Here is a 14,264-nt window from a genome sequence, read left to right as displayed (position 1 = left end):
GACACATGCTCTCTAAAGTTTCTTTTAGGAGTGCACGTTGGGAAATGCATGCCATTGTCGTTGCGTGTCTTGTGCGACTTTCTCCTTGGCTGCCTCCCTCAGCCCGTCCACACGCTGTCGCTGCGGGGCCGCTTCTGCGTCGCTTTCCCTCTCCCGGCACCCCCCACCCCCGCTCTCTCCAGGCTTCCTCCTCATGCGTACCCTGCAGAAAGGTCTTCACGAAGCTTTGCTCCAGGACGCCGGGCAGGGGCGCACGTCACCCGCGGCGGAATTGGGAGGAGCCCCGCCACGGTGTCCCGGGACCCACCCCCGCCCACCTGTCCCACTCCCGGTCTGGCGACTGCGTCTGGGAGCCCGCCCCGCCTTCCTCTGCCTCTAGGTGGGCTGCGACCTGCCCCGAAGTCGGAGCCTGGGTCTGCCCCTTCTCCGGGCACCGCGGCCTGTTGCTGCTTTTCAGCTCCCCGCCGCGCAGGGACAGACTTCTTCGCGACCGGGGTCATCCCGTCCCAGCTCGCGACCCGCCCCTTAGGGGGTGCTCCGATTGCTGTTCTTCCGGGCGGAGCCGGCTTCTGCAGGCCTCCAGCCCGCCCCCTCCCCACTCTCACTAGGTAGGGGCCCCGACCTGACTTGCCCCTTCCAGCCGCGCGCCTCCGCCCCCGCTATGCTCCGCCTCTCCCTGCCTCTGGCCCGCCCTCTCCGCAATGCTATTGGCTCTTTGGGATAAGCCACGCCCCTTCTGGACGCCCCTTGCCCCGGCGGCGCCTCCGCCTTCCGCTTGGCCCCGCCTCTCACGGGCTCCTGCCTGCCTCCTCCTCATTCCGATTGGCTCAACTCTGGGACCCCGCCCCCGACAAGCCCCCACCAGCCGCGGAGCCTCCGTCCCCTCCCGCGGCGCTGGGGCTCCCGCCGCAGCCGACCCTGAGCTGCCTCGCTGGCGCGCTAGACCCGCGAGCTGGCAATTTCGGGGCGACAGTTTGTCTGTCCATAGGAAAGAAGTTACAGACTCGCAGCTCCGCCATGGGGCGAACTCCGCTGCCACTGGCGCTTTGGGTCCTGTTCTCCGCGATTTGGACTGGAGGTGAGCGCGGCGCGCTGGGGCCCGGGTCTGGGCGCGGGGGGCTGGGGGTTCACGGCCCCAAGCGCGTCTATTGGGGCGCGCACGCCCCTTCCCCATTGCCCGCGCGCCGCCACGGGGTGCGCAGGGGGCATCCGGCGACCCACGCACGGGGCGCCAGGTTTCGTGGTGGGTACCTGTTCCTTCCTCTGGGAGACCGAGTGGGTGGGTGGGCACCTAGAGGCCCCCTTTACCGCGCACGCAGGGGGAGATAGAACTCGCTGGCAGCGCCGCAAGACCCAGAGTTTTCTGTCGAGAGGGACGAGAGGGACGTTGGTCGCAGGCTACGCGCCGAAAACTTTCCCCTGCAACTTGGGTGGCGTGGCTCTGGCGCGAGTTTCTGGGACACGCTCCCCCAAACCCTCGCCCCGCAGCTCACCCCCAGCCTCGGGGAGAGGCTAGCGCGGGAGCCGAGCGGGCGGTGGGACTTGGGGGCGCAGTCCGGAGTGCAGAGATCAGCCGGGGCCGGAGTCCGCCGGGCTGGGAGGGAGGGAGGTGCGGCTGCTCCTGCTGGGACCTTACGGGCCGCATTAGCGCTCCTCTGCAAGAACATCCTGAGACGGTGGGGGGTCCCCGGGGTGCAAGAACGTGCTCAGCTCAGCCCTCTGACTGAGGCTAGTGGGCTCGGACAGCGTTCAGGAGTGTCGATTGTCACGAGGGTCGTAGCAGGCTTTGCCGTGTAAGGCAGTGGAGGGCTCTGAGCACGGGAAGGAATGCAGGCCCATGTGCTCCAGAGCTTGTTTGGAGGGTAAGTGATTAAAGGAGCAGAGGTTTGATCGCTGATGCAATTCTTGAGGGAGCCGTAAGAAATTTCAACAGGCGCTGTTGAAAGGAAAGAAGGAGAAGAAGGTATACAGAATAAACACATTCTACGCGGTTTTCCTGAAGAAAAGCTATTTTCATTCTGCAGTGTGGATTCTGACTCCTTTGACTAGGAATATGACTAATTTCCACCTATTTATAGTTTTTTTTTTTAAGTACCTGCAAAGTTCAACTTGTATTTAAGCAATTTGCTAAAAATTTTTAACTTTTGGCTATCCCGTTGGGGGGAGATCGTTTGGGCTACTCCTAACTCTGGATTCAGGGGTCACTCTAGATGATGCTGGGGATCATAACAGCATAGCATGCAAGATGCAAGGCAAGAGCCGTAAGCTTGGTCCTTTATCTTCAGTCCTGAGATTTTCTTTTTGCAATGCCCGGGATCAAACCTACGGCCTCAAAAATGCTAATACCACGAGCCACATCCCTCGATCTGAGGTTTTGCTTTGAAAATTAAATTGGTCAAAAAAATTCTTATGCGGTGCACTGTATTTTTGCATAATAAATTGCTTAAGGAAGTTATAATTAGGAATGACATAGGAGTTTGAAACAAACATCAAAAGTCAAAACACCAAAGAACTACAACAATTCTGTTCCCCAGCCCCTCCCCACAGCAAACCCTCAACATTCCTTAGGAGTTTGGCCAGATTAGCTTTGATAGTCTGCCGCAAATCTGTTATATTTTGCCACTGGTAAGCACTGACCATAAGTAGTCTTGAAAAACAGGCAGTGGATATGATTAAAAGTATGGAGAAAGTAGTTAAAACAGTAACTTTGGGGAAAGAATTTTTTTAATTGATTTTTTTCTAAACATTTTTTTCTAGTCTTTTTTTTTTTTTATAGAGACCATCCTCAGAAACACTTGGGGTGCCAAGAATCCTCTCAGCAGAGTTCAGCCTCAGTCTCTGCTCTCAGGTGTCAGGGTGCGCCTGGGACATCTCCAGTGGTGTTGGGGGGCCCTTGCGGTACCAGGGATTGAACTCGGGGCCTTGCGCATGTGAGTCATGCGCTCTACTACTTGAACTCTCTATCTGTCTAAATTTTCAGAGATGTCGTTTTTTAACAGTCTGTAACTCTGCTTTGATTAGATAGTAATGAAAAATTCATTTAAATCCAGCCAGCAGAAATGTTTCTCTAATTTTTCTTCTTTTTTGCCTTTTGCTTTTGGTGGGGGAGGGGCTGTTTTGGGGGCACTGGGATAGAGCTGGAGGTGCTCATTGTCCAATCCTGTCCTCTGTATTCAAGGGGGTCACTTCCAGCAGTGCTCAGCAGGACCCTTTGGGGCTGGACTCCAACCTACATGCAGCTTGAACTCAACATGTTGTGCGTATTCTGTGTGTGTGTGTGTGTGTGTGTGTGCTGTCTGTCTGTCTCTCTGCCTGCCTTTCTCTCCCTCTCCCTATCTTTTTGTCTGTCTCTGTCTGTCTCTGTCTCTGTCTCTCTGCCTCTCTCTCTCTCTCTCTCTCTCTCTCTTTCTCCCTGAGATGCCAGACAATTTTACATCTTGCCCTGTGAAAATACCTTATAGCATAAGGCTTCATGCTGGCAGAATTAGAGTAGAAGAAAGGACAGCAATTGGATGAGATTAAAAATGAAAATATGATTCTTGATTTAGTTTTTTATTTAAAAATTTATTATTGTGTTATTATTGTTATTATTTTTGATTGGGGGTATGCCCTACAGTGCTCAGGGATTACTCCTGGCTCTGCATGCAGGAACTACTCAGGGTGGCACTCAGGGGGATTATATGGGATGTCAAGGATTGAACACGGCATCCTCATGCAAGGCAGGTGCCATATCTGCTACATTATCTCTCCATCCCTTTATCTAGTTTTTAAAAAGATTTTCCTGTTGCAGGGGCCAAAGCAGTAGTCCAGCAGGTAGAGTACTTGCCTTGTAATCGGCTGACCTGGGTTTGATCCCCTGGCACCCCGCATGGTCCCCTGAACACCTCTAGAAGTGACCCCTGCATGCAGAAGCAGTAGTAAGCCCTGAGCACTGCCAAGTGTGGCCAAAAAAACAAAGGGGAGGGAAAGATTTTCCTATTGCATATTGTGAGTCCAAATAATTTGCTTACCAGCCAGGAGATTCAGGCTGGGTAGAATGTGTGTGTAGATGCTACACTGTACAAGAGTAGATAGATGATTAAAATTTATGCACCACTTGAACCAGGAATTTCCCTCACACACCATTCATTGCACAAGGACACACAGAGAACTGAAACTGCTGAACCTTGAGCATTTCAAACCTTTCCAGTCCTTCCCTTCTGCTCAGCCTCTGATGGAGGTGCCAATGAGCAGCAACACCAGGCGAAGAGTAGCTCTCCAGTGGGTCAGAAGTGAGGACAAAGAACTATCAAGTGGATAAAAAGTAAAAAACTTTGTCCATGATAAAGTTGTGCAGCTAAATGCTGCCTTTAGAACAAATGGGGCTTTTGAATTTCTATGTTTGTGTTTCTGTCCCAGATAGACACGTGCCCTGAATTACAATCTATTAGAAAACATTTTGTCCAGTTGCTTGTTTTTCATTTGTTTGTGTGTTTGTTTTGTGCTTGGGAGCCACATCTGGCTGTCAGGATCACTCCTGGCTGTGCTCAGGGACCGACCGTATGAGATGCTAAGGATTGAACTGGGTCAGCTCCATGCAAGGCAAATGCCTTTTCTGTGCTAGCTCTGCAGCCTATGTCCAGTTGCATATAGCAATGTCCTCGAATGCTTTTTTGGAAGTAAGCAAAGCATCATTTTGAAAATAAATATTTATTATATATTTTTGTCTTGAAGCCAGACCTGGGGGGCTCAGGGCTTCCTCCTGATTCTGTGCTCAGAGAGCACTCTTGGTGGTGCTCTGGGAACACTATATAGTGCCAGGATCAGACATGGGTTGACTGCACACGAGGCAAAGTATGCTACCCACTCTATTATCTATTCTGATCTATAAAGTATTGAGCAGGACACAATTAATTTTCAAAGGCATAGCAATTATGTCTTTCACTCCAAATCTTAGAAATCATTTCTAGGTAATTCTCAGAGTTGGCTGGATCAGTGAGTGGCTGCTCAGAGATGATTATGAGTCAGTCAAATCCATAAAGGCGCATTAGCTGGGCACCTGCTGCCAGGTAGAACAACAGAACCAGGGCTTTATGTTGAGGTGTTCTGCCCACTTCCTCCCTCCCGCCTCCCCCCACCCTATTGCAAAGGCACGGACACGTGCGACTGCTGATCTCCATGCAAGAGATGAGAGAGGGAAGGCGATTGTGAAGGTGAATGTGACTGTGTTTCAAACTACTTCCTGGCTCCTATTGACCTTTCTGGGCTTCAGCTCAGAGTTTCTCATGGAGAGGCCTCGGTGCCTTGCACCCCCAACCCCTTATATACATGCCCTCTATGAAATTTAATTTCCTGATAGTACTCATCATTCAATAGCCCGTCCACCTCCGTTCAATCCCCAGCAGGGTGAAGGAGCCCTTGAATGTCTCCAGGAATGAGCACAGGGCCAGGAGTAAGCCAGGTGTGGCTCCAGATCCAAAAATAAATAAATAAATAAACAAAATATTAGAAATTCACAAAATAAGAAAGGGCAGGATATTAAAAGAAGAGTTTTTTGGAGTATGCAGTCTCCAATATGACAGTAGCATGGTGTATATTCTTTTAACAATTCCAACTAGAAAAAAAAAGTCCAAAGCTGATTTTATTTTTCATGTTTAAAAATGAACAGTGGGGTGCCGGAGAGATAGCACAGCAGGTAGGGCATTTGCCTTGCATGCGGCTGACCCGGGTTCGGTCCCCAGCATCCCATAGGGTTTCCCAAGCACCACCAGGAGTAACTCCTGAGTGTAAAGCCAGGAGTAGTAACCCCTGAGCATCGCTGGGTGTGACGCAAAGAGAAAACAAAAATGAACAGTGGGAGGCTAGAGTGATAGTATAGGGGGAAGGCACTTGCCTTGCATGTGGCTGTCTCAGATTTGATCCCTGGCACCACAGATGGTCTGAGAACAACCAGGAGTGGTTCCTGAGCTCAGAGCCAGGAATAAGCCCTGAGCAATTAGCCCTGAGCACTGCTAGGTGTGGCCCCCAAACAAGTTAAAAGCAAACAACAGAGCCTCTTCTTGCTGGCGGGAGTAGGTGGTGCCTGCCCAGGACCTTGGGGCCCTGAGTGCCTTGACTTGACCTTTTGTTACATGTTTAATCAGTACCCAAGGCTCCCGATTCAGAGTTGGTGGACATTTCAGCAGTTCAATCATTAAAAAACAGTGAAAGAAGGCAGGTCTTTCGTGAGTGTTTCAGAGTCTGGGATGAGACTGTTAACATGGACCTGGACTCATGGGGAGTCCCTAAGATGGGCCTCCTATCCCTATGGGTGACCTTGGCAGTGACTTTTAAGGTACATGCCGCTATAATTGTTTTCCTCTTATGTGACACTCATTTGAAAATCAATCCTCTGAGCAGTCTTAGGACCTCAGTTTCCCGTCTACTACACTGGGACTCTTCCTTATTCATAGAACATTGGCAGGCAGAAATGAGCCAAAACCACATGTGTGGTTAGTGCCAGAAAGATTTGACACAAGACCACTGGTTCCCCTCTATTCTCTCTGCCCCAGTTGTGGAGAAACCTTCTCATGGGCAAAAGATGTTGGGGAGAATAGTTCTATTTTCTCATTGGAATGTGGCCTTAGTTGCAGTTGAAACTCGAGGCGGGCAGCGTGGCCCACTCTCCTTGTTACAGAGTTTTGCTCTGTCCCACACAGCTGAGTCTGTGCTGCGGCTCCTCAGGACTCTGTTACACTAGGATCAAGTGGCTAACCCAGTGCTTGTCCCGCAGCCACTGTCCCTCCCCCATGCCCATAGTCTGGGCTGAATCCAGGCTGACCCTTCGGTGGGAGCGGCTTCCTGTCACGTGCCTCTCAGGAAGGTATGAAAACCCAGGCGGTTCCTGCTGTCTTTTCCCACAGATCCTACGCCAGAGTAGGTGTAGTTTTATGTGTGCATGTGTGTGTGCGTGCGTGCGTGCGTGCGTGTGTGTGTGTGTGTGTGTGTGTGTGTGTGAGCGCACAAATCCTGCTTTTCCTTTTCGCCAAGCTGGCAAATGAGGTTTTCCAAATGAAACCCTTTGAGTGCAGTGGAGAGAAAACCAAGCTTTGTTTCTCAGATGAACCTTGCTGTGTGTCTGTGTGTGGAGAGAAAAGACTATTTTGTTTCTTAGATTAACTTTGGTGTGTGTGGATGTGTGGAGAGCAAAGGATGTTTTGTTTTTTAGATTAACTTTATCGCGTGTCTGTGTGTAAGTGTGTCAGAAGAGAGGACTCTTTCATAGATTAACTTGGCAGGTGTGTGTGTGTGTGTGTGTGTGTGTGTGTGTGTAAGCGGGGTGAGAGATACAGAGAGAGAGAAATAGAGATGCATGTATGTACAGGGTAGTACATATAGTGTAGGAAATACAGTGGTCATGAAATCCTGGGCACATATTAACTTCCTCATACTTTGGCTTGGTGGCAGATGTGAGCCCGGCCCTGACTTGGCCCTCACCTCTTCTTTCCCTTCACCCCTTTTTCATCCATGCCCTGCTGTGTGGCTGCTAAAATGCTGAGCTTGTGGCTTGGCAGGAGCCCGGCGCTCCTCTGGGGTCTACAAGCCCCTCCTGGAGAGCAGAGATGCTGAGAAGGTCCCACCCAGAGACACTTGTTCCCTTCTGGCCCCCACAGAAGATCCTGGTTTTGTTTTATCATGTTTTAATTGTGATAACTTAGTTTTACAACTGCGCTAATGCCCATGCTTTCAGCATGCACTGTGATTGCAACACACAAATGGAAGATTCATTTACTTGTTCATTTGTTTATTTACTTGTTTTTCCTTGCGGTGCTGTGCTCGAATCCCAGGCCTCACACAGGCATATATGTTGGGCCACATGCCCCATCCCTCATGTGGAAGATTCTTACCCATGGGGAGGGCTCAAAATCAGCCAAGTTCTGTGAGACCTTAGAGATGGGCCTGCAGCAGCACCTGTGTGGGGGGTAACCCTCCTGTCTTGGTAGTCAGCTCCCCCTCCACCGTCTGGGCCTCTGGGCTATGGGAGCTAAAGCTGGACACACCCACAGGGAATGCTTTAGGCCACCATGTCCAAGGCACCTCCTCAGCTCCATGTTTACAAAGACTTAAAGGAAGAAAGGGAGATTTTCACTAAGAAATCTAAGTTCACTTCTAGAATGTTCTATTTCGTCCTTTTCCCCTTTTTGTCACAACCTCTTTTACTTCACAGTGAAATGCACTATCCATGAGTCTTGGATGTGAAAGAGGCGGTGGAAGGTGCAGAGAAGGGCTCGCGTGCTGATGCGTTGTTAGCAAGAGCTGACTTTAGCTTTATACCAGGGTCAGGGGTCAGGGGCTGTGAGCACCTCCGTGGCATGGAGGTGAGGTGTCTGTTTATATCTAAACCACAGTGTTATCAGTCCTGTATGCACGGGACTCAAACCACAATCATCAGACAGAAAAATGTGCCTGTCAAGGAGGCAGGCTGGGGGGTGGGAGGGGATCTGAGGTCACTGGTGGAGGGAAGTGGACACTGGTGTTGGGATTAGTATCAGAAACTCTATGCTGGACCATTTGTAGATGTCATCCCATTGCTCATCGATTTGCTCGAGTGGGCACCAGTAACGTCTCCATTGTGAGACTTGTTACTGTTTTTGACATATCGAATATGCCATGGGGAGCTTGCCAGGCTCTGCCATGCAGGCAGGATACTCTCTGTAGCTTGCTGGGCTCTCCAAGAGGATCGGAGAAATCGAACTCGGGTCAGCTGCTTGCAAGGCAAACACCCTGTGCTATCGCTCCAGTCCTAAATATATATATGTATGTATATATATATATGCTATATATACAGACATATATATACATATATATGTGTGGGAAGGACAATAAGTTTGATATGAAAGGCAAGGAGTATTTGAGATTTGTCCTTGGGGAAGACCTATTTGTTTTCATAGTCACAGTGCGTCCGTTCTGTGCCAGCCAGTTGTGCGCTGGAACTGAGTGAATGCTGGAGAGAGCAGGGCTGCTGGGCCAGCCAAGACCCAGGCAACATCTGACCATCCTGGGGTTGGTCCGAGGCCCTCACTGCACCAGGAAGGTGGCCCATCCTCAGCAGGTCTCAGTTTTGCTCCAGGTCAGTCAGGCAGAAGCTCAGCTGATTCTTGCTGTGCCTGTAATGTGGCGAGAAGGAAGGAGTCCTCTTACCTTTGCCTTCAGCAACTGTAAACATCTCAGCTGGGTCCCGCCTCTCATTAGATGCACAAAGGAAAGCCTTGTTTATTTTGGAGAAAGGATAGTGTTTTGTTTTGTTTTTTTGGTTTTTCTTTTTTTTTTTTTTTTTTTTTTGCTGCTTTCAGATTTAGGTCTGATTAAAGCTAAGAGTAAATGTCCTCATTACCATATTTTGAAAATGCTCCTTTTGACAAATAGGAACAGGCTGTCTTCCTGGAGAGTATTAGAACATGGAGTTGCTGAAAGTGGTTCTGGGAACCCCTTGGTGAATGCCCAGGGAGGGGATAAATATTCATGGAGTGTTTGGGAGGCTGGTTTTCCCGTTGCTGCCCCTCCTGCTCAGGCCGCGTGTACCCACAAGAAAGGAAACCAGCCTTTCAGCCTCTTTTTTTACAATTCTGGCACATGATTTGAAGATTTGTGGATGAAAACAGCGTTCTTTGGACATTTGGGAGCCAAGTAAAAAAAAGAGGCTCAGTTTATTTCCAAAGCATGCGCCCAGCAAACCAGCCCAAACCGAAGCAGACAGCCTATGCCGTGGCGTCCCAAGGCGAAGACGCTCATCCCGGTTTTAATAAGAACAGGCAGGGACCCCTGGGATCTCCTGGGATGTGGGACTGACCTCGACTTTTTTTTTTTCTTTTTGGGTTGCACCCGGCAATGCACTGGGGTTACTCCTGGCTCTGCACTCAGGAATTACTCCTGGTGGACCATATGGGATGCTGGGAATTGAACCCGGGTCAGCCGTGTGCAAGGCAAACGCCCTACCCGCTGTGCTATTGCTCCAACCACTGACCACGACTTTTCACCACGTCCAGGCAGGGCAGGAAGGGGATCCTGGGGCCCCATCTGGGCTGAAAGGGTATTCTAAATGGGGGATTCTGACACCTGAGCAAGAGTGGCTTCTCTCTCCTGGCATTTATTCTGACTCTGGGAGACCTCAGGCATCAGCCCAGAAATGGGCCAGAGGCTAAGACAGTTCTTAAAATCGGGTCACATCCATTGGGTTCTTGCTGGTGGAGAGGAGGGACATCCCCTTTGTTGCCCATGTTCCCAGGGGATCTTCCTCCGGCTCCAACTCAGGCCAGTGATAATTTGGACACTCAGCAGTGTGTTTTTCTTTTTTTTTCCCTTTTTTGGGTCACACTCAGTGATGCTCAGGGGCCACTCCTGGCTCAGCACTCAGGAATCACTCCTGGCGGTGCCTGGGAGACCATATGGGATGCCGGGGATCAAACCCGGGTCGGCCACGTGCAAGGCAAACGCCCTACCCGCTGCGCTATCGCTCCGGCCCCAGCAGTGTGTTTTTCAAAGAATATTGGCCTGCCCGAACAATTGATGACCCCCTTCCTGTTCAGTCATCAGGGAACATGGGCCCGGGCCTGGGGCAGCTGTGGGTAATTAAATTCAGTTTTTTAAATGGGAAAGGGTGGAGACAGGATACATAGGAAAATCCCCAGGGCCCCAGGAGATAGTGTCATTTTTCAAAAATCTGTGTTTATCAGGGGCTAGAGTCACAGTGTAGTGGGGAGGGTGCTTGCCTTGTACACAGCCGACCCAGGTTCAATCTCCAGTGTCCCATATGATCCCCTGAGCATTGCCAGGAGTCACTTCTGAGTGCAGAGCCAGGAATAATCCTGAGCATCAGTGGGTGTTGCTCAAAAATCAAAAGAAAAAAGTATGTGTATTCAATATTGCAATGTAACTTCTATCTGGAATGTTTGGAGATCTTTTTGTTTTGTTTTGGGCCACACCCGGTGGTGCTCAGGACTTGCTCCTGGCTTGGTGCTCAGGGATCACTCCTGGCAGAGTGTGGGACCATATGTGGTAGATCAGGAATAGAATGTAGGTTGGTCACATGCAAGACATGTGCCCTGGTCTCCGCTGTTCTATTTCTCTGGTGCCTTATGGAAGTTTTTCTAATAGAAACTGTCAGTAGTGAAGTTTGGAAACCAATCAGACAGGGAGAAAAAAAGCTGGAAAGTTTTTCAGGACAGAAGCCCAGGCTCCACCCAAGTCACTGGATTCCGCCCTGGTTTTTGTGTTCAGGCCCTTCAGCACACATCTCTGGTTACACTCCCCTGATTCTGCGGTTGAAGAACTCCCCTGGTTCTTCAAGATGGTTGGGCAGCTTTGTATTTTTTGTTTGATTTGGGGACCATACATGGAGGTAGTCAGGGCTGACTCCTATTTCTGTGCTCAGGGACCCCTGCTGCCTGGACTCGGGGGGAAGCTATGCAGTGCTGGGGTTCTAACCTGGGTTGGCTGCATGCAAGGCAAGTGCCTTCACCCCTGTGCTATCTTTTTGAAAATTGGGCTGCTTCCAACCCCACTCCATAAACCTCTTGCCAGGGAGTATGAGTCAGAACTTGCCACCGAAAGGAAGAAATTAGCTTTGTTTCTCCAGGAAACTGGCACATCTCAGACTAGGCTGTGAACCGTGGGGTTGGGTAGTGCTTCAAGCCAAGGCCTGTGACTTTTAGGACACGCAGAAAGTCAGGGAAGTTTTCTCTTTTATGCCACTTCAGAGAGTCCATCACTCTTTTTTTTTTTTTTTTTGGCTTTTTGGGTCACACCTGGCACTGCACAGGGGTTACTCCTGCCTCCGAACTCAGGAATTACTCCTGGCAGTTCTCGGGAGACCATATGGGATGCTGGGAATCGAACCCGGGTCGGTTACATGCAAGGCAAACACCCTACCCGCTGCACTATCACTCCCGCCCCTGAGTCCATCACTCTTAACAGGTGAGCAGTTAGTAAATAAAAGGCCTACAGTTTTCTTTTTTGCCTTTATAATTGTTCTCTTTCATCTGCTCTTTCTTTTGAGAGGATCAGAGATTGGGGCCACACCCGGCACTGTTTGGGGGCAACTTCTGGCTCAGTGCTCGGGGACCTCTCCGAGGGGCAATCAGGTGGCTGTGCAGTGCTGGGGACTGGACCCATGGCCCCTGCATGCCGAGCTTGGTCTCCACCCTTTGAACTTCTCCCCACTTCCCTACATTCTACTTAATCAGTTCTCATTTTCATTTTATTTCTTAAAATTTGAGGTAATAAATTTTTTGTTTTTCAAAATGAACTGTTGGGACCTGCTCATGCATCTTTTCCTGCATCTGCGGTATCCCCATCTTTGGCATTTCCGGTGTACATTACTTGAACTCTGTGCTTTGAAACCAGTTTAATAAGTCTTTACTAAGGAGCTCCTGAAGGGCTGCTCTAACCAAGGACCCCCAAATCTTCAGCCTCTCAGACACAACACCACAGGTTATAAACTTATAATTGGGGGCTTCGTTGCAGAGCTTGTCGCAGGTGACTTTGCCAGACAAAATGGGGTTATTGAGCTTGTCCCTAACTTTGCCTTTGGACCACTTCTTCTTTTTCACCTTGCCCCCAGATTTGTTTGCTGTGTCTTTGTCTTTCTTGGCCACCTTTCCAACATCTTTCTGTTTCTTGTCATCTTTGTGAGGCATCAGAAAGTTCAGAGGGCAGTCACCACCGCAACTGCATTGATATCAGAAAAAAAAAGTCTTTATTTTAAAACATTTAAAGAGAGGGGGCAGCTGAAGTGGTAGAGAACATTCCTAGCATGTCCCTAAGTTTGATCACATTGTCCCGAAACTCTGAATACCACCAGCTCTAAGAAGCACTGCATTGCCAGGCTGAGCACGAGCTTCACTTGGTGGGGAGGGGGGCCTCCTATATACATATATATATAAAAAAAAAGGTATATAGGACACAAATGATGTCAACAATAAAAATCTCCTCTGTACTCACTACTCAACTTAAGAACTCAGTGTGCGAGTAGAGGCTGAGAGATGGTAAGGTGCTTGTCTTCAACTCAGCTGACCTGGGTTCAATCCTTGGCATCCCATAGGGTCCTGTGACCACCAGGAGTCAATCCTGAATGGAGTCAATCCTGAATGCAGAGCCAGGAGTGACCCATGAACATCACAGGATATGGCCCCCAAACAAACAAGCAAACAAACAAACAAAAAAAGAACTCAGTGCGATGGAAGTGCAACTCAATACTAGAGCACGTGCCTTACATATCAAAGGGTGTATTTGATCCCTGGTTTCCCTTGGCCCTGTAATCACCATTGAGTGTGACCCTGCTGGTCCCTGAGCACCACACAAGGTGACCTGGGCCCCCGGGTTGTGGTCCCACAACAATAGGAAAGAAAAGAAATCAGACATTAGCAATATTGTTGATGTTCTTATTGCTCTACTCTCTACTCTCATCCTCTCACCTCAGACCCAGAGAAAACCTCTACTCCACATTGGTGCTTAACTCTCAGGCATGTTTGTATTATTACATCCAGCGATACACAGGACTTGCTCCTGGCTCCGCACTCAGAAATTACTTCTGGCATTGCTTGGGGGATCATATGGGATGCTGGAAATCGAACCCAGGTCAGTCGCATGCAATGCAAACGCCCTACTCGTACTCGCTGTACTATTGCTCGGACCCCAGTTCCCTCTTTAATGTACCAAGTTTTTCAAAAGTTTTCTGTTACTAGTGATATTTCCATGAACATTCTTCTTTTCAATCTTTTCTTCATAGAAATTAAACTTGCCATGATAAAATGCACAGATTTCAAATGCCAGGGTTTGACAGATATACATGTTAGAACCTCAATCTGTTTCCCTGATAAATAGAATGTTCCAATTTTGTATGATTTGGTAGGTTATTTCTTTTTCTTTTCTTTTTTTTTTCCTTTTGGCTTTTTGGGTCACACCTGGTGATGCACAGGGATTGCTCCTGGCTTTGCACTCAGGAATTACTCCTGGCAGTGCTCAGGGGACCATCTGGGATGCTGGGGATTGAATCTGGGTCAGCTGGATACAAGGCAAACGCCCTTTCCACTGGTACTATTGCTCCAGCACCAGTAGGTTATTTCTTATGTTAGGAATTCTCAAATTTCTTTCCCATATGAATTTGTAATATCAGTGTTCCCAAACTAAGTCATACCAAATAGGAATATTCTGCTTATAAGGGTTTGTTACATACTTTTGATTTTGTTTTGTTTTGAGCCACACCTGGTGGGACTCAGGCCTAATTCCTGGTTTTGTACACAGGAATC

The 14,264-nt window shown here is 49.2% G+C and overlaps 1 protein-coding gene and 1 pseudogene across 1 annotated transcript in view; one reads left to right on the top strand and one right to left on the bottom strand.

The window, feature by feature from the left end:
• The first annotated feature begins 911 nt into the window (after nt 1–911).
• The window catches only part of MERTK (MER proto-oncogene, tyrosine kinase), a 122,654-nt gene continuing 109,301 nt past the window's right edge, over nt 912–14,264 (top strand). The window contains exon 1 of the mRNA XM_055122673.1: nt 912–1,078. Coding sequence (XP_054978648.1) covers nt 1,018–1,078 — 61 coding nt within the window. The 5' untranslated portion in view covers nt 912–1,017. The remainder of the gene's footprint in view (nt 1,079–14,264) is intronic.
• On the bottom strand, nt 12,277–12,653 carry LOC101547416 (40S ribosomal protein S25-like; annotated as a pseudogene).

Source organism: Sorex araneus, chromosome X (assembly GCF_027595985.1).
Source record: "Sorex araneus isolate mSorAra2 chromosome X, mSorAra2.pri, whole genome shotgun sequence".
NCBI classification, from domain to species: domain Eukaryota; kingdom Metazoa; phylum Chordata; class Mammalia; order Eulipotyphla; family Soricidae; genus Sorex; species Sorex araneus.
This window is presented reverse-complemented; position numbering and strand designations above follow the sequence as displayed.